Below are 20,820 nucleotides of genomic sequence, written 5' to 3'. Positions count from 1 at the left end.
TATTTATAGCGCAAAAAGTAAAGCGCCCAGTGGCGATTAAATACCACCAAAAGAAAGCTCTATTTGTGAGAAAAAAATGATCAAAATTTCATATGGGTACAATGTTGCATGACCGCGCAATTGTCAATCAAAGTGCGGCAGCGCTGAAAGCTGAAAGTTGGCCTGGTAAATAAGGGGGTATAAGTGCCTGGTAGGCAAGTGGTTAACATACATATACAGTGAAGGAAATGCGTATTTGCTCCCCTGCTGGTGCTGAATGTTCGCCCCTCACACAGAAATGATCGGTCTAACAATGGAATGTTCGCCCCTCACACAGAAATGATCGGTCTAACAATGGAATGTTCAGTGTAACACTGAGAGACAGAATACAACAACAAATTCAGCAGAAATGCGTCTAACAAATGATGACTGATCTGCATGTTCATGTTCAAGGATTTGATCCCCTATCATTCAGCAGGATTTCTGGCTCCCAGGTGTCTTTCATACAGGTAACAAGCTGGGATTAGAAGCAGTCTCTTAAAGGGAGTGCTGCTAATCTCATTGTGTTCCCTGTATAAAAGACACCTGTCCACAGGAGCAATCAAACCATCAGATTCCAAACTCTCCACCATGGCAAAGACCAAAGAGCTGTCCAAGGATGTCAGGGACAAGATGGTAGACCTATACAAGGCTGGACTGGGCTACCAAACTATGGCCAAGCAGCTTGGTGAGAAGGTGACAACAGTTGGTGCAATCATTCACAAATGGAAGAAACACAAAACAAGTGTCAGTCTCCCTAGGTCTGGTGCACCATGCAAGATCTCACCTCGTGGAGTGTCAATGATCATGAGAACAGTGAGGAATCATCCCAGAACTACACGTGAGGATCTTGTCAATGATCTCCAGGCAGCTGGGACCACAGTCACCAAGAAAACAATTGGTAACACACTACGCCGACAAGGACTGAAATCCTGCAGTGCCCGCAAGGTCCCTCTGCTCAAGAAAGCACCTGTCCAGGCCTGTCTGAAGTCTGCCACTGAACATCTGAATGATGCCGAGGAGGACTGGTGGGAAGTGTTGTGGTCAGAGGAGACCAAAATCCAGCTCTTTGGCATCAACTCAACTTGCTGTGTTTGGAGGAGGAGGAATGCTGCCTATGACCTCAAGAACACCATCCCAACTGTGAAACATGGTGGTGGAAACATTCTGCTTTGGGGGTGTTTTTCTGCTAAGGGGACAGGACAACTGCACCGCATCAAAGGGATGATGGGCGGGGCAATGTACCATCAAATCTTGGGTAAGAACCTTCTTCCCTCAGCCAGGCCATTGAAAATGGGTGGTGGATGGGTGTTCCAGCATGACAATGACCCAAAACACACGGCCAAGGCAACAAAGGAGTGGCTCAAGAAGAAGTACAAGTCAACCACCAAACCTTAATGACTTGGAGAGGATCTGCCAAGAGGAGTGGGCCAAATTCCCTCCTGACATGTGTGGAAACCTGGGGGCCAACTCCAGGAAACGTCTGACCTCTGTGATTGCCAACAAAGGATTTGCCACCAAGTACTAAGTCATGTTTTGTGAAGGGGATCAAATATTTATTTCCCTCATGAACATGCAGATCAGTCATCATTTGTTAGACGCATTTCTGCTGAATTTGTTGTTGTATTCTGTCTCTCAGTGTTACAATACACCGAACATTCGATTATTACACCGATCATTTCTTTGAGAGTGGGCGAACATTCAAAATCAGCCGGGGAGCAAATACGTGTTTCCTTCACTGTACCTGCAATAATAATAATAATAATAATTATTATTTTTGTTGTTTAATAATGATGAAAATAATAATCATTATAATAATAAATGTATTTAAATTAATAAGACTTAAATAATAATAATAGTAATAATAAAATACTATCATTATTCAAAGTAATAATAACAACAATAATAATTATTAAAATAGTAATAATTATTATTATTTTTAGTACATTTTATTATTGTTATTAATATTATTATCATTATGTGATTTTTGTGTAGGCTTTAAGTCACTAGAGTTCTGCAATGGCTTTTGTTTCAATAATCAAGACAAGATTTTTTTACATAATGATGGAGGGACCTCTGATGTGATGGGGGGGGGGGGGTGCCTCCTATGTGAAAGGGGACCCCTGATGTAATGGGAGAATTTCTGATATGATGGGGGACCTCTGATGTGATGGAGGACCTCTGATGTGATTGGGGGGGGGGGCTTCTGGTGTGCTGAGGGATCTCTAAAGTGAGGGGGACCCTGATGTGATGGTGGGACCTCTGATATGATGGGTGGGACCTCTGATGTGATGGGGGACCTCTGATATGATGGGGGGGGACCTCTGATGTGATGGGGGAACCTCTGATGTGATGGGGGGATCCTCTGATGTGATGGGGGGCTTTGATGTGATGGAGGAAACCTCTGATGTGATTGGGGACCTCTAATGTGAAGTGGGACCTCTAATGTGATGGGAGCTCCCAACACAAATCCCCCCAAATCACCACTCCTAGCACCCCCCCCCCCCAAATGTCTTCTAAAACCATTCTTACCCCTGCCACCCCCCAAATCCCCCCCCTTCTAGCACAAATATTCTTCCCCCTCCCAACACAAATCCCCCCCAAATCACCACTCCTAGCACACGTTCTCAAATTTCCCCTTCTAGAAGCATTATTACCCCTACCACCCCCCAAATCCCCCCACCTAGCACAAATCCTCTTCTCCCTCCCAACACAAATCCTCCCCCAAATCACCGCTCCTAGCACACCTTCCAAAATGTCCCCTTCTAAAACCATTCTTACCCCTACCCCCCCCCCAATCCCCCCTCCTAGCACAAATCTTCTTCCCCCTCCCAACAAAAAATCCCCCCCCCAAATTACCACTCCTACCACACCTTCCCAAATGTCCCCTTCTAGAACCATTCTTCTTACCCCTACCACTCCCCAAATCCCCCCTCCTAGCACAAATCCTCTTCCTCCTCCGAACACAACTTCCCCCCCCCCCCCCCAAAATCACCACTCCTAGCACACCTCCCCAAATGTCCCCTTCAATAACCATTCTTACCCCTATCACCCCCCCAAATACCCCCTCCTAGCACAAATCTTCTCCCCCCCAACACAAATCTCCCCCAAATCACCACTCCTAGCACACCTTCCCAATTTCCCCTTCTAGAAGCATTCTTACCCCTACCACCTTCCAAATACCCCCTCCTAACATAAATCTCTTCCCCCCAATCACCTTGTGTTGCCCCCCCCCCCACCTTATATGATACAACAGTGCCTGGGGCGGCCGCCCCTCCTGCCCACCCCTTGTCCCAATCTTGCTCCAATCAGCCAAGTGTAGGAGACTAATTAGTAGCTTTATGAAATAAAATGGCGGACAGGTGCCCTTTAATGATGCGAACATCCTTCCTACTGGACGATGCTGTTCCATGTGGTTCACCTGTCACCGTGCGCGGTTTTAGTATATTTTCTGGTAATGACCCGCGTTTATCTCTGTTGAGTAATTGCGTCCAGTCAGCATATGGCAGGAGAGGCACTTTAAATTCGATCGTTGTCATGCTGTCAGTCAGGCCGGCCGGCTTTCCTTGTTAATTCTTAATCAGCTTAGCTAGTGACAGTCCATGATAACGAGGTCTTGCTTTCCAGACTCCATTGTTTGTTGGTCGCCGCGGCAACCCGAGCGGCTGGCCTGCGGTAAATGAATATGAGGTAACCAATACACATACAGTTGTGGCCAAAATTATTCAACCCCCACTGAAATTGAGTGTTTTGGCCAGTTTGACATTGCTTTTGATCATTCAGTCATCTTGCTTACATTTACATTAAAGAGGCACTTGTAGGTCAGACAAATATAACATAACAGTTATAATGAAATAACCACAAATGTCTTTTCTGTGCTCACAGCATTATCAGTTTTATTCAACCCCCAAGTGACATTCAATCTTAGTACTTAGTACAGCATCCTTTTACAGTTATAACAGCTTTTAAACGTGAAGCATAGCTTGACACAAGTGTCTTGCAGCGATCTACGGGTATCTTCGCCCATTCTTCATGGGCAAAGGCCTCCAGTTCAGTCACATTCTTAGGCTTGCGCACTGCAACTGCTTTCTTTAAGTCCCACCAGAGGTTCTCAATCGGATTTAAGTCTGGTGACTGCGATGGCCACTCCAAAATGTTCCAGCCTTTCCTCTGCAACCATGCTCTAGTGGACTTGGAGGTATGCTTGGGATCATTGTCCTGTTGAAAGGTCCAACGTCTCCCAAGCCTCAGGTGTGTGACGGACTGCATCACGTTTCCATCCAATATCTCCTGGTACTGAAGAGAATTCATGGTACCTTGCACACGCTGAAGCTTCCCTGTACCTGCAGAAGCAAAACAGCCCCAAAGCATGATTGACCCTCCACCATGCTTCACAGTAGGCAAGGTGTTCTTTTCATCATAGGCCTTGTTCTTCCTCCTCCAAACATAGCGTTGATCCATGGGCCCAAACAGTTCTAATTTTGTTTCATCAGTCCACAGAACACTATCCCACAACTTTTGTGGTTTGTCCACATGGCTTTTGGCATACTGCAGTCGACTCTTCTTATTCTTTGGAGACAGCAAGGGGGTACGCCTGGGAGTTCTGGCACGGAGGCCTTCATTACGCAGTGTGCGTCTTATTGTCTGGGCTGAAACTTCTGTACCCACATCTGACAAATCTTTTCTCAGTTCCTCAGCAGTCACACGGGGACTTCTCTCCACTCTACGCTTCAGGTAGCGCACAGCAGTCGAAGTCAGCATCTTCTTTCTGCCACGACCAGGTAGCGTTTCAACAGTGCCCTTTGCCTTGAATTTGCGAATGATGCTTCCTAAGGTGTCTCTTGGTATGTTTAACATCTTTGCAATCTTCTTATAGCCATTGCCCTTCCTGTGAAGAGAAATCACCTCTTCTCTTGTCTTCCTGGACCATTCTCTTGCCTTCACCATGTTTGTAACCACACCAGTAAATGTCTAGAAGGAGCTGAGTATCACAGTCATTTTAAAGCTGCCTAATTGGTGCTTATTATGCTTGATTGCTGCTCGGTGACATCCACAGGTGTTTTCAATACCTGATGGAAAGCACCTGTATGAACCTCTGTTCTTCAGAGTGGTAGTCTTTAAGGGGTTGAATAATTGTGGCAATGAAGAAACCACATAAGAACCATTTACTACTGTATTACATAAACAATTGATGTCATTTTAGTTGCATTTGGGTAGTTACAACGTCCTTGTAGGATTTGATTCTGAATACAATTCCAAATGTACACTATAGTCCCTAAACCCCTTTACAGCATTGGGGGTTGAATAATTTTGGCCACAACTGTACAAGGGGTTGCGGCATTCCACCGGCTGACTGGGGGGGGGCATGCGGGGAACAATAGGCCTTGGTAATTAAATAAGGGGAACCACCTGGAGGAGGGGAATCTTTCCTTTTAGATGTTTTGACTTATTATATCATTTTCCTGAAAGGTTTCTGTTTTTAGTTGCATTTTTAACTTTCATGATTGACATTGTAAATATTTCCTCAATTGGTCGTTCTGGGTCAGGAAATTGGATTAGCATCCCTGCTAAAGGACTGCTTGATGAGTTCTGTTCGGGACCATTTGGATGGGTGGAGTTGCAGTTTCATGCCGACAGAGAAGCTACCTCCGTGTTAACTCCTGCGGTTAGGAGCTCTGACCGCCCCTGGATGTAGACAGTTTGTCTCCAATGCAGGGGCGGACTGACCATTCGAGTACTCGGGCACTGCCCGGGGGCCCTGGGGTCAGTAGGGGGCTCCATGAAATGCCCCTGGTAACTTTTTATAGGATTTTTTTGAGTGTGTTTTGAGTTTGGGCAAGGACACAGTGGCCCCATGATCCCCTATTTCCCGGAGACCCCATGAATTGTCAGCCCGCCCCTGCTCCAGTGCCAGCAGCTTTGGCCGCACTCAAACTGGAAAGTGCCAATCCTCCAGTTTGAGTACACCTAGATGCAGTTTATCTGTCTTGCACCCTCATTCACCCGTCTGAATGAGGTCTTATCACGAACCTTCATTCTCCATATTTCTTTTCCTTCCCCTCCCTGCTACACTTTTAGGCTACGTTCACACTAGCGCTGTGTGCAGGCGGCAGAGAGGTGTTTGGGAAGCGTTTTTACCGCTTCCTAAACGCCTCTACCAATTCTGCACATTACAACACATGGTGCTGTTCTAACGGGAGCGTTTGCGTCGCGTCGCGGCAAAACGGACGCCTCTGGTCGAGTCAGGAGGCTTTGAAGCCTCCTATTCTCGTCTATGGTGCCGCTCCGCAAAGGCCCGGCCGGCGTTTGCGGTGCGGTTACGACGCGGTTGTGGGGCATTTGCGGAGCGGTAACACCACTCAAACTGCATTATAGGCGTTTGTGGGGCGTTATTAACGCTCGGTAAACGCCTAGCAACCGCCGCTAAACCGCGCATGCGGCGTTTGCGGAGCGTTAAAAAACGCTCCGCAAACGCCGGACCAACGCTTGCCAAACGTTATAGGGGCGTTTGGCAAGCGTTGGCAAAACAGCCAAGTGTGAACGAGCCCTTATTCTTCTACCTTTTTCTCCTGTAACTTCCATTTCTTCATTCCTTGTCTAGGCAAGGATGAGGCACCCACACCCCTATCCCCCACCCCTCTGCCCTTAGGCTCCTGGGATACACATCAAACATCTCAGGAGGCTTCAGGACAGTATCTCTCACGAATTGCATGCACACACCTCAGCGGGGACCGGTGAACAGGAAGTGGCATCTGGCTCTTGAATCCAAGATGGCGGCATAAGAAAAGAAACGCTACAAAGTCTTTGAGAGCCGGGAAGATAGCACTAGACTTCATGAATGGGTAAGTGCGTGTTTTTTTTTTTTAAAGTCAGCTGGCACAGTACTTGTAGTTCAAAAAAGCGGAACTAAAGACAACGATAACAGTTTTTCGAGCAGGCAAGCTTTTTATTGCAGAAGAGACTGCAACGCAATAAAATATACTTACCTGACTGGGCTGCGCATGCATGGGTCAGTTTACATCTCCGGCATGGCTCCTGTGTACCGGGATGATTGACTCCTAGTCAGACTGACCATTTGAGCACTCGGGCACTGCCCGGGGTCAGTAGGGGGCCCCATGAAATGCCCCTGGTACCTTTTTTTTATAGGCTTTTTTAAAGTGTGGGCAAGGACACAGGGGCCCCATGATCCCCTATTGCCCGGGGGCCACATGAGTTGTCAGTCCGCCCCTGCTCCTGGTCAATTAGGATGGATGAAGACCAACACCTGAAAGAAGCTGTGGAGAAAATGCCAGCAAAGGACCCCTTGTGGACTTTGGACCATTGGAGGGGAGGTGAGTATGGTGACTTTAGTTCCACTTTAAGGCTCCATACACACTGGATGTTTAGCCCCTGTACATGAGATCCCCCAGTGTTTGGAGGCAGGCAAAAGGTCTTGCTGGCCAATCAAAGTGACTGAAGACTGACACCCAGAAGGAGCTGAGGAGAAGATGTTGTTGCCAGTAAAGAACCCCTCATGGACTTCAGACCCTTGTAGAGAAGGTAAGTATGGTGACTTTAATTTTGATTTAAGCCCTCATGCGCACTGGCTATTTAGACCCTGTGCATGTGATTCTGCCATTTTGGTGCAGGGAGAAGGCTGTGCTGGCCAATCAAGATAGTTAAAAACCAGCACCTGGAAGGAGCTGGGGAGAAAGATGCCAGTGGTGGTGAAGAACCACTTACAGACTTCGGACCAAAGGGGAGAAGGTGATAAGTTCCACTTTAAGGCCCCACACACATTGGGTGTCCAGGTGAACCAGAGCCCCTTCTTCCAGGGGGGAATGTGCTCCCCTCATTTCACTTTGCCACTCAGCCCCAATGCCCAGGAGAACCAGCGTCCATTCTTCCAGGGGTATGTGCTCCCCTCACTCCGCTTTGACACCCAGCCCCAATGCCCAGGAGAACCAGCGTCCATTCTTCCAGGGGGATGTGCTCCCCTCACTCCGCTTTGACGCCCAGCCCTGATGCCTAGGAGAACCAGTGTCCCTTCTTCTGGGGGACAGCGCTTACTTCACTCCGCTCTGCCGCCCAGCCCTGGTGCCCAGGAGAACCAACGTCCCTTCTTCTGGGAGACGGTGCTCCTCTCATTCCACTCTGCCGCCCAGCCCTGGTGCTCAGGAGAATCAGCATCCCTTCTTCTGGGAGACAGTGCTCCCTTCACTCAACTTTGCCGCCCAGCCCCAGTGCCCAGGAGAACCAGCACCCCTTCTTCCGGGGGGTGGTACTCTCTTCACTCCGTTCTACTACCCAGCCCTTGTGTCCAGGAGAACCAGCATCCCTTCTTCTGGGGGGCAGCGCTCCCCTCACTCCACTCTGTCACCAGCATCCATTTTTTCGGGGGACGGCGCTCCCCTCGCTCCACTTTTCCTACCAGCCCCAGTTGCCAGGAGAACCAGCATCCCTTCTTCTTAGAGGATGTGCTCCCCTCGCTCCGCTCTGCCTCCCAACCCCAGTGCCCAGAAGAACCAAAATCCCTTCTTCCGGTGGGCAGCGCTCCGCTCTGCCTCCCAGCCCTGGTGTCCAGAAGAACCAGCATCCATTCTTCTTGGCCGGCTCGAAGCAAAAGCCTTGTTTGCCTCACAGAAAATGCACCCCTGCCAGGGGGTATGAAGACATCAGTGTACGAGTTAATACAGTGTGAAGACAAAACAGGTTACCAAGGGTAACGAAGGTTTCTCTAGCAGCCTGTTGTGTGTACATATGGAAGGTGGGATACCCTCTTGCAGGAGGAGTTGCCATTGGCACTGAGCGGGGCCGACTCCCATAGCAATGGGAGCAGATCAGCACCGCAGAGGTCCCCAGCCTAAACACAGGTATGTAGGAGGAAGAGTAGTACACACATGGAGTCAGTGGAAGATGCATGGTGGGGCTTCATACTGTTACTGGTAGAGAGATATCGGAGATACACTGGACAGGTGGAGAGGTCACTGGCTCTGCATATCCCTCCCAAATGCCTCAGTGGCCATGGTGGTGTTCATTACATTGAGAGAGTTTACTAGAGTTCAGTCGTCCGTTCCAGTCTGTGCCTCATGTCTAAGGTAGTGCCTAACGTAGCCCAGAGAAACCCACCCCAGGGAAGGCCTCTCCTGTGATCCTTGCTTGGCGCCCAACCAGGAGGGAAGCATGGAGGACGTGACTAGCACCCCACGAGCCCTACCCTACTCAGGGCTGTGGATAAGGGGGTACCACCAGTCATCCTGTACAGGGTCCAGGCCAGCAAAGGGGCCCAGACAACTGGGTGAATCAGATGTGGGTAGGGAGGGTGATCGGTATAGCTGGGGGCAACTAGTGGAACCGATCCCCTGTAAGGCTCTCTCTGCAGCAACTGATAGCTGACTTCTTCTCCTCTCCCTCTTGCTGGCTGCAGTGGGAGCCATACAGGGGATCAGTTCCAGTAATTGCCCCCCTGGTGCACCTATCATCCTCCCTGTGTATGAAACATTTCCCCATGCTGCCCAGCCCCCCCCCCCCCCAGTGTACCCCAGGCTTCCCTCCTCTCCTTCCCACCGGCAGCTGCAAGCGCACAATAGGATCCTTCAGAATGGAGAGTGGGGGAAGGGACGGTAAATATGTCACATTTACCAGCCCCGTTCTTTCCTGAATGAATAAAATGAGTCGGTACTGATCACTCACCGTGTTCATTCATAACTGAAGCAAATTAAACCTTGTTTGTTTGTTTTTATTCAAGGGGGCCCTGTCAGGTTGGCTGTATGGGGCCCCGTTATTTCTAACAGCAGCCCTGACCCTACTACACATCCACCAAGCGCAACCCATTCAATAATTGAGGCTGAGCTGCAACTGCGAGTGTGAACAAGCCCTTTAAGTGCGCTCGATGCATGGCCTGCACGGGTTCATAGGAAGGTTGTCTGCTTCTCTAGTATCAGTAGGATGCTGCTGTTCACCCCGTGATAATCATCCTTATCAGTCTCAGCGTGGATCCAAGAATACGAGACTCGGTGTCACTCTTGTGGTTGTCCATGATTACCACCCCGGAGGTTGGCTCCATTGTCCGCTAACAATGGACAAGGCCCATCCTTTGATCTCAGTACAAAAGGTGAGATTTGTAGGCCAGCCGCAGAGCCGCTAATATAAATCTGTCCATTGATTTGCAACTTGGCAATAAATTACTGCCATCTTTTATGTCTTGGCTCTGCTGGCCAATGAGAGGAGCTTAGATAGAGCTTATCTGGGCTCCTCATTCACGGGACTTTACTGATAAAACCATTCCCATTGGTCGGATGTCTCCGCTATTCACACAGCGCATCCAGAAAGTATTCCCATTGGTCGGATGTCTCCGCTATTCACACAGCGCATCCAGAAAGTATTCCCATTGGTCAGATGTCTCTGCTATTCACACAGCGCATCCAGAAAGTATTCCCATTGGTCGGATGTCTCCGCTATTCACACAGCGCATCCAGAAAGTATTCCCATTGGTCGGATGTCTCCGCTATTCACACAGCGCATCCAGAAAATATTCCTATTGGTCGGATGTCTCCGCTATTCACACAATGCTTCCAGAAAGTATTCCCATTGGTCGGATGTCTCCGCTATTCACACAGCGCATCCAGAAAATATTCCCATTGGTCGGATGTCTCCGCTATTCACACAATGCTTCCAGAAAGTATTCCCATTGGTCGGATGTCTCCGCTATTCACACAGCGCATCCAGAAAGTATTCCCATTGGTCGGATGTCTCCGCTATTCACACAGCGCATCCAGAAAGTATTCCCATTGGTCGGATTTCTCCGCTATTCATACAGCGCATCCAGAAAGTATTCCCATTGGTTGGATGTCTCCGCTATTCACACAGCGCATCCAGAAAGTATTCCCATTGGTTGGATGTCTCCGCTATTCATACAGCGCATCCAGAAAGTATTCCCATTGGTCGGATGTCTCCGCTATTCATACAGTGCATCCAGAAAGTATTCCCGGGTCTTACCTTTTGCCACATTTTGTTTGGATTCATTTCATTTTTTTCCTCAACATTCTACAAACAATACCCCATAACAGGGCTTGAAAAAGCCGCTCGCCCGCTCGCCAAATGCGAGGAGAAATTCCTGTGTGGCAAGCGGTGAGCACAGATGATGGATGGAGCAGCTGCATTGTAAAGCCGAGTTCCGGTTTCCAACTTCCAGTTTCCGGCTTCTGCGGCACCGCCGTTACACTGGCAGCGTCCCTGAGGGAACAGGTGCAGGAGAGGTCTGCTCTCCTCCGCTGAGAGGAGACACCCTCTCCACCGCTGCGGGGGACACGAGGAGAGGCCCGCTCTCCACCGCCTTGGGGGACACGAGGCCCGCTCTCCACTGCCTTGGGGGACATGAGGGGGGACAAGAGGCCCACTCTACACCGCCTTGGGGGACATGAGGCCCACTCTACTTCGCCTTGGGGGACATGAGGCCCACTCTACTTCGCCTTGGGGGACATGAGGGGGGACATGAGGCCGGCTCTACACCGCCTTGGAGGACACGAGGCTCGTTCTACACCACCTTGGGGGACACAAGGCCCGCTCTACACCACCTTGGGGGACATGAGGCCCACTCTATACCGCCTTGGAGGACACGAGGCCCGCTCTACACTGTCTTGGGGGACACGAGGCTCGTTCTACACCACCTTGGGGGACACGAGGCCCGCTCTACACTGCATTCGGGGACATGAGGCCCGCTCTACACCACCTTGGGGGACACAAGGCCCGCTCTACACCACCTTGGGGGACATGAGACCCACTCTACTCCACCTTGGGGGACATGAAGGGGGACACGAGGCCCGCTCTACACCACCTTGGGGACACGAGGCCTGCTCTACACCGTCTTGGGGGACATGAGGAAAGGCCCGCTCTACACCGGTGTGGGGGACACGTGAAAGAGAGACCCGCCAACGGTGCACATCACTACACCCGCCAGCTTAAGGTAAATGACATTAACTAAACTTACATCTTTTAAAAGAGACTTTAGTTACTAAAGTCTCTTTTTAAAGATGCAGGAGATAAACAAAAAAAATACAAAATGTTTTTACTACAGGTTTAAAGCTGTAAAACTTGATATTTTGATTGCACCCGATTGCTATTAAGCTATTGCTGTTATGTTTAAATTGGCATAATAAAGCTGTTATAATTGCAGTTTTTTACATTTTGGACTCTTTATTCTAAAGAAAAATGTAATTTCATAAACTTTAAGGGGGCGTGGTTGGGGGCAGGGCAGGGGCCGGTTTGGGGGTGGGCCGGGGGTAGACTTGGAGGCGGATCTGGGCAAGGCTGGGTGGGGCAACTGGTGGAGAGTAAGGTTTGTGCCTGGCTAGTAGGTCTAGACTCGAAATTTTAAGCCCTGCCCCATAATGACAACGGGAAATAAGTTCGTTTTGAAATCTTTGCAATTTATTAAAAATAAAATATTAAAAAAAAAAAACCTCATGTACATAAGTATTCCCAGCCTTTGCCATGACACTCAGAATGGAGCTCTGGTGCATCCTGTTCCCACTGATCATCCTTGAGATGTTTCCACAACTTGATTGGAGTCCACCTGTGGGACATTCAGTGGATTGGAGTCCACCTGTGGGACATTCAGTGGATTGGAGTCCACCTGTGGGACATTCAGTGGATTGGAGTCCACCTGTGGGACATTCCGTTGATTGGAGTCCACCTGTGGGACATTCCGTTGATTGGAGTCCACCTGTGGGACATTCCGTTGATTGGAGTCCACCTGTGGGACATTCAGTGGATTGGAGTCCACCTGTGGGACATTCAGTGGATTGGAGTCCACCTGTGGGACATTCCGTTGATTGGAGTCCACCTGTGGGACATTCAGTGGATTGGAGTCCACCTGTGGGACATTCAGTGGATTGGACATGATCAGGAAAGGCATAAACCTGTCTATAGAAGGTCCCACAGGTAACAGTGCATGTCAGAGCACAAACCAAGCCATGAAGTCCAAGGAATTGTCCGTAGACCTCCGAGACAGGATTGTATCAAGGCACAGATCTGGGGAAGAGTACAGAAACATTTCTCCAGCATTGAAGGTCACAATGAGCACAGAGGCCTCCATCATCCATAAATGGAAGAAGTTTGGAACCCCCAGGAATCTTCCTAGAGCGGGCCGCCGGCCAAAATGAGTGATCAAGTTAGAAGTGCCTTAGCCAGGGAGGTAACCAAGCACCCAATGGTCACTCTGAAAGAGCTCCAACGTTTCTCTGTGGAGAGAGGAGAAGCTTCCAGAAGAACAACCATCTCTGCAGCACTCCACCAATCAGGCCTGTATGGTAGAGTGGCCAGACAGAAGCCACTCCGTAGTAAAAGGCAAATAGCAACCCACCTGGAGTTTGCCAAAAGGCACCTGAGGGGCTCTCAGACCATGAGAAACAAAACTCTCTGGTCTCATGAAACAAAGATTGAACTCTTTGGCCTGAATGCCAAGCGTCATGTCTGGAGGAAACCAGGCACCGCTCACCACCCGGCCCATACCATCCCTACAGTGAAGCATGGTGGTGGCAGCATCATGCTGGGGGATGTTTTTCAGCGGCAGGAACTGGGAGACTAGTCAGGATGGAAGGAACGTTTAGATAGTTTGAGACCCCTGATCTAAAGTATAAGGCTCGAGTGGTGCAGAGGTTCAAGAGTTAGAGATCTGTTCCATCACCAGGCTTCACGCCTCTACTGGGCTTTGACTTTATTTTACAACACTACCTGGCATGTCTTTATATTGGCTTGCTGCAGTCCAGTGCAGAGCAGGATTCATACTGGAAGCGGGAAGGGACATTGTAAGCCACTTCAGCTTTACCGCACTCATAGTAGAAATGCACAGGAAGCTGGACCACACTATTAAGTACCCCCAATGCTGCCGTCCCTGATTGCTCGATTCGCTCACCCTGGAGGATTTCCGATATGTGGTTGTAAACCTCAGACATGAAATATGGACAAAGTACATCCCTCTATAGTGTGTACTTGTCTCAGTCCAGAGCACTGAGTGTCCTTTCTGTCTGCTTCCTCCTTCCTCTGCTACCACTTTTGACAAGTTTTCCTGACACCAAGGGATAAAAAGGTGACAGTGAGGGAGCTCCAGCACACAGCCTGTGATTGATAGCCTCAGCTATGTTCCTGTGTGCTGTGTGAGGAGGGAGTGTGTCTCTTCCCTCCAATCAGCTCGCAGAGCACTGCTGTGTGTAACGACAGCTCTCCCCCTTTTTTGTGACAGCTCAGACAAGCTTTATAAACTCTGGATTTTGAATGGATGTAGAGAAGTGAATACAGCAGATAAACAGGTACAACTTATGCAGGAGGATTTGTTTAATCTCTGTGTATCACCTGAGGCCAGTCACTTCACTGGGTGTATGGAAGATCTTACAACCACTTTAGGTAGATCTGGAGATCCCACCATGTATGCCGTTGTTCAGGCACTTCCTGTAATAGGGTGACAACACTCTGTCAATGTTTTCCTATTAAGCTCCTACGTTGTCACCCTGTCAAGCTGGATTCCAATGGAGACTACCAGCAGCAGTTTCCGCACCTATTAACACAGGCATGGTCCACTGATGTCACCAGAAAAAAACCTGCCGTAAGATATGCAATGTAGCTGGAGTGCATGTAGACAGGAAGTGGCTGCAAAGAGACTGCAGGAGATCATTGAGATGTATCGAAGAATTAAAAAAAAGGAGGAGAAAGGGGTTTTTTTCTTTTTTATGGTACATAGAGCTTTAGCAACATGCCATTCAGTTGGGATTTACATTGAGTTTAAAATTGTATACAACATTGGAGTGTGAGCTCTTGGAGCCAGAACCATTACCTCCAATGTGATTTGGTCTCCAAATGGAGGCTTGTAGGAATTCAGTCGGTGACTTCAGTGCGACTTTGGTGGAGTGACTCCATAATTTCTCTGCACTCTGCTTTCATTGTACAAAAACAGCATTTGTTCTAGTTGCCTGGAGAAGAGGCCTGCACACACAGGGCTGTCTTAGTAGCATCAAGGGCCCCTGGGCAAAGTAATGCATTGGGGCCCCTTACCAGCCTGACACAATTTATGCACCTACTGTACTTTCAAGAATTAAAGTGTAAATAGTTGATAGAATTAAAGATATATTTATTGGTACGTTCAATAAAATTGATTTTAAAACAATAAGAAAACCATAAATCAAAGACTAATCAACACAAAGAGCACAATACTGGGATCAGGAGGACACAATACTGGGATCAGGAGGACACAATACTGGGATCAGGAGGGCACAATACTGGGATCAGGAGGGCACAGTACTGGGATCAGGAGGGCACAATACTGGGATCAGGAGGGCACAATACTGGGATCAGGAGGGCACAATACTGGGGTCAGGAGGACACAATACTGGGATCTGGAGGGCACAATACTGGGATCAGGAGGGCACAGTACTGGGATCAGGAGGACACAGTACAGGGGGGATCAGGAGGGCATAATACCAGGATCAGGAGGGTACAGTACAGGGGGAGTCAGGAGGGAACAATACTGGGATCAGGAGGGCACAGTACAGGGGGAGTCAGGAGAGCACAACACGGGGGAGACAGGAGGGCACAATACTGGGATCAGGAGGGCACAATTTTGGGATCAGGAGGGCACAGTACTGGGATCAGGAGGACACAGTACTGGGATCAGGAGGGCATAATACCAGGATCAGGAGGGTACAGTACAGGGGGAGTCAGGAGGGAACAATACTGGGATCAGGACAGCACAATAATGTGATCAGAAGGGCATAATACTGGGATCAGGAGGGCACAGTACTGGGATCAAGAGGAAACAATACTGGGATCAGGAGGGCACAATACAGGGGGAGTCAGGAGGGCACAGTACAGGGGGAGTCAGGGGAGCACAACACGGTGGGGAGTCAAGAGGGCATATTACAGGGGAGTCAGGAGGGCACAATACTGGGATCAAGAGGGAACCATACTGAGATCAGGAGGGCACAATACTGGGATCAGGAGGACACAGTACAGGGGGAGTCAGGAGAGCACAACACAGGGGAGACAGGAGGGCACAATACTGGGATCAGGAGGGTACAGTACTGGGATCAGGAGGGCACAGTACTGGGATCAGGAGGGCACAGTACTGGGATCAGGAGGGCACAGTACTGGGATCAGGAGGACACAGTACTGGGATCAGGAGGGCACAGTACTGGGATCAGGAGGGCACAGTACTGGGATCAGGAGGGCACAGTACTGGGATCAGGAGGGCACAGTACTGGGATCAGGAGGACACAGTACTGGGATCAGGAGGACACAGTACTTGGATCAGGAGGGCATAATACTGTGATCAGGAGGGTACAGTACAGGGGGAGTCAGGAGGGCACAGTACAGGGGGGGTCAGGAGGGCACAGTACAGGGGGGGGTCAGGAGGGCACAATACTGGGATCAGGAGGGCACAATACTGGGATCAGGAGGACACAATACTGGGATCAGGAGGGCATAATACTGGGATCAGGAGGACACAATACTGGGATCAGGAGGGCACAGTCCAGGTTCGAGCCATCCTGGGACAGCTTAGTAAAAAGTGTCACTGTCCCAGCAAATCCGGGACAGCTGGCAAGTATGATGTAATGCAAGAGTATCCTGGGGTCCTCATGCACCTGGGGCCCCTGGGCAGTGCCCATGCATTAACACAGCCCTGTGCACACTTTCAAAAACCTGCACAACAATCGATTTAGTTAGCCAATCAATGGCATCACCTCACGGCCAAACTCCTACATCTGCCAGATAGAAATGATTTGACTCGGATAAGTATAAATTACAGAATTGTTTTTCGTTGTTAAAGATATCTAAAGAAGATTGGATTTCTCTGTGAGCTTCAATCCGTGAAAAACTTTACGCAGCAAATGGCAGTTTCATTCATCAAGTATGTGAGGAATGGGGTCAGCGAATGCGAAGGACGAGCCAATGCTTCTGTGCGACATCGCCCCCTAGTGGAAAAAAAGAAGAATGCTGTATCTATGAGTTTTAAACAAATGATTGCTTGAGGTGATTGTAGCCGTATTAGTGCATTTGCGACAGAAACAACTGAGTCCTGTCCGTGATACTTTTTTTATTTGCACTAACATACAATTTTGAGGACAAGCTTTCGGGGAGTGTCCCCTTCTTCAAGGTCTTCAAGGTACAGTACTGCTTGGACCTGGAAGAAGGGGACACTCCCCGAAAGCTTGTCCTGAAAATTGTATGTTATTGCAAATAAAAAAAGTATAATAATGGCATTATTAGAAGGATTTGAGTGGGACTTTTTATATAAATTTATATATACACATTTTTTTTTTATTGCTTTACTGCATCCGGATTTATCGATTAATTTCACTGCAGAGGGGTGGGTGAAACCCTTTTATTGTTCGATCCATAAATACAATTATGGTTTGCAAGTAATAAAGTTTGATTTCTTGCTAGCCAGATATTGTATGGTGAAAATTTGGGTGGTCCCTCCCAGATTTATGAAGAAATTTGATTTTATTGATTTTTTTTGTATTGGATATATTTTATACCAGAAATATTGTGTTTTTTTTTTTTCATTTCAGTTTTTTTCCGTTTATATAATAAAGAATAGAAAAACCCCATTGGTGATCAAACACCACCATAATGGGCAGCACGGTGGCTAAATGGTTAGCACTTCCACCCAGGGGCGGACTGACAACTCATGGGGCCCCCGGGCAATAGGGAATCATGGGGCCCCTGTATCCTTGCCCACACTCAAAACACACCCAAAAAGGCCTATGAAAGGTAACAGGGGGCATCTCATGGGGCCCCCTACTGACCCCGGGCCCTCGGGCAGTGCCCGAGTTCCCAAATGGTCAGTGGGCCCCTGCTTCCACCTAATAGTACTCGGGTCATTGGTTCAAATCCCAGCCACAGCACCACCTGCCTGGAGTTTGCATGTTCTCCCTGTGCCTGCCGCAGTCCAAAGACATGCTGGTAGGTGAATTGGCTCCTGTCTAAATTGGCCCTAGTATGTGTATGTATGAATGTGAGTTAGGGACCTTAGATTGTACGCTCCTCGGGGGCGGGGACTGTTGTGAATGTACAATGTATATGTAAAGCGCTGTGTAGATGGTGCTATATAAGTACCTGAAATAAATAAAAGAAAGCTCTATTTGTGTTTAAGAATTATATAAATTCCATTCAGGTACAGCGTTGCATGACCGTGCAATTGCCAATTAAAATAGAGCAGTGCCAAATGGCAAAAAATGCCCTGGTCATGAAGGAGGTAAAACCTTCTGGAGATCAAGGGGTTAAGAAGCAAACCTCAGATTTTTTTAAAATTAAACCCCCCCCCCCCAGGGGCGGACTGGCAAGTCATGGGGCCCCCTGGGAAATAGGGGATCATGGGGCCCCTGTGCCCTTGCCCAAACTCAAAAAAGCCTACGAAAAAGGTACAGTGCCCAAGTTTTCAAATGGTCAGTCCGCCCCTGCCCCCCCCCCCCCCCCCCCCATTGCATTCCACACTCCAGAACTGCTTCCCATTTTTTCCTCCATCCAGCTCCACCGGTCTGGCGAGCATTTGGCTCACTTCTTGTGAGCGCAGGTTGTCATGGACACGCCCCCCCCCCTTCCCCAGGGGTTCTGAACCCAGTACCCATCAGTCCTAGATGAAGGACTGGTGGTGTCACTGGACCGGTTTGCCGACTGCGGCAGAAAAGGTGAGTATAGTTTTTTTTTTTTTTACAGGGGCTCCAGGGGGGGGCGGCGGTGCCCTGTGGCTGGAGTTCTACTTTAATGTCCATTTCTTATTATATATCTGATACAAAGTTATTGAAGAGGAAATAAATCGGATTCCTTTGTCCTCTTTTCTTGCAGTTCAATCAATTCCCAGACCAAGAACGGTGCCACACCCCTCTACCTAGCCTGCCAGGAAGGACACTTGGAGGTCATACAGTATCTGGCGAAGGACTGCGGGGCCGACCCCCACATACGAGCGGTGGATGGAATGACCCCATTGCACGCAGCCGCTCAGATGGGTCACAGTACGGTCATTGTTTGGCTGGTAAGTAGAACTGTCTGAGAGGTTCAAGTGGCTGTAAACCTCAGACATGAAAGAGGAACAAAGCACATCCCTCTATAGTGTGTACTTGTCTCAGTCTGGAGCACTGAGTGTCATTTCTGTCTGCTGCCTCCTTCCTCTGCTATCACTTCTGACAAGTTTTCCTGACAAGAAGAGTTGAAAAGGTGTCAGGCGAGGGAGTTCCAGCACGCAGCCTGTGATTGACAGCCTCAGCTCTGTTCCTGTGTGAAGGAGGGGGTGGGGGGTGTCCCTTCCCTCCAATCAGTTCTCACTGAGCTCTGCAGAGTGTAGCTTCAACTTCCACCCCCTGATTTCTGAAAGATCAGACAAGCTGTATAAATTCTGGACTTTGAATGGATGTAGAGAAGAAACAGCTGCAGATAAATAGATGCAACGTATGTAGGAGGATTTGTTTCATTTCTGTGTATCACCTGAGGACTAGTCACTTCACTGGGGATATGTAACCACCTAAACGGAAACTTGTCACAGGGGGACCGTCCTGGCTACCTTTCGCTGGCCGTCATGCTGATCCACTGACCTCAGTACTGAATCTTAATCGCTGTGCCGGAATAAGCATGCAGCAAGTGAAGTAAGAACTCCTAAATTGCATTCTTCTGGATCCAGTGGCTCAAAGGCATACTCAAAACTACTGAAACCAGAGGATCAACGGGGCAGCCAGTTGTGTAGCATTTTCAGGGGGAATTTAACAGCAGAAGCCACTGTATTTTTATGGTAGGTTTCCTTCAATAAACCATCCGCTGAAATATATTCTGCATGAAAATTGTGGGCGGAGCAAGCTACAGCCAATCCTATCACATTTTGTGGCCACCACTTTCCATAACTGAAATAGGGAAAAGTTTAGAAAGTTCAGATTCCCTCTAGGCTCCCTATCTCTATAACCAGTAGGGCTCCGTACACACTTGTGCAACTCCAAAGTCATGCGATTTCCATTGCAATCGTTTTCATCAGAGTGCCCCTTTACATCTATGGTCTTCATTAGAGTGCCCCTTTACATCAATTGTCTTCATCAGAGTGCCCCCTTACATCAATTGTCTTCATCAGAGTGCCCCCTTACATTAATCGTCTTCATCAGAGTGCCCCCTTACATAAATTGTCTTTATCAGAGTGCCCCCTTACATCTATGGTCTTCATCAGAGTGCCCCCTTACATACATTGTTATCATCAGAGTGCCTCCTTACATCAATTGTCTTCATCAGAGTGCCCCCTTACATATATTGTTGTCATCAGAGTGCCCCCTTACATCTATTATCTTCATCAGAGTGCTCCTTTACATCAATTGTCTTCATTAGAGTGCCCCTTTACATCTATTGTCTTCATCAGAGTGCCTCCTTACTTCAATTGTCTTCATCAGTGTGCCCCCTTACATCAATTGTCTTCATAAGAGTTCCCCCTTACATCAATTGTCTTCATCAGAGTGCCCCCTTACATCAATTTTCTTCATCAGAGTATCCCCTTACATCAATTGTCTTCATCAGAGTGCGACCTTACATCTATTGCCTTCATCAGAGTGCCCCCTTACATCTATTGTCTTCATTAGAGTGCCCCTTACATCAATTGTTGTCATCAGAGTGCCCCCTTACATCAATTGTCTTCATTAGAGTGCCCCTTTACATCTATTGTCTTCATCAGAGTGCCCCCTTAAATCTATTGCCTTCATTAAAGTGCCCCTTTACATCTATTGTCTTCATCAGAGTGCCCCCTTACATCTATTGTCTTCATCAGAGTGCCCCCTTACATCTGTTGTCTTCATTAGAGTG

The 20,820-nt window shown here is 48.5% G+C and overlaps 1 protein-coding gene across 1 annotated transcript in view; it reads left to right on the top strand.

Annotated features, from left to right (window-relative positions):
- LOC149428542 (espin-like) overlaps positions 1-20,820 on the top strand; it is a gene marked incomplete at its 3' end in the record, with an annotated part of 99,152 nt that overhangs the window by 9,196 nt on the left and 69,136 nt on the right. Inside the window, exon 3 of the mRNA XM_089667284.1 lies at positions 18,838-19,024. Within this exon, the coding sequence (XP_089523410.1) occupies positions 18,838-19,024 (187 nt within the window). The remainder of the gene's footprint in view (positions 1-18,837; positions 19,025-20,820) is intronic.

The sequence above is a fragment of the Staurois parvus genome, unplaced genomic scaffold (assembly GCF_062004578.1).
Source record: "Staurois parvus isolate SC_StPar_1 unplaced genomic scaffold, SC_StPar_1.0 ptg003147l, whole genome shotgun sequence".
In the NCBI taxonomy this organism is placed as follows: Eukaryota; Metazoa; Chordata; class Amphibia; order Anura; family Ranidae; genus Staurois; species Staurois parvus.
Note: the sequence above shows the minus strand (reverse complement) of the source record. Positions and strands in the feature narration are given on the sequence as shown.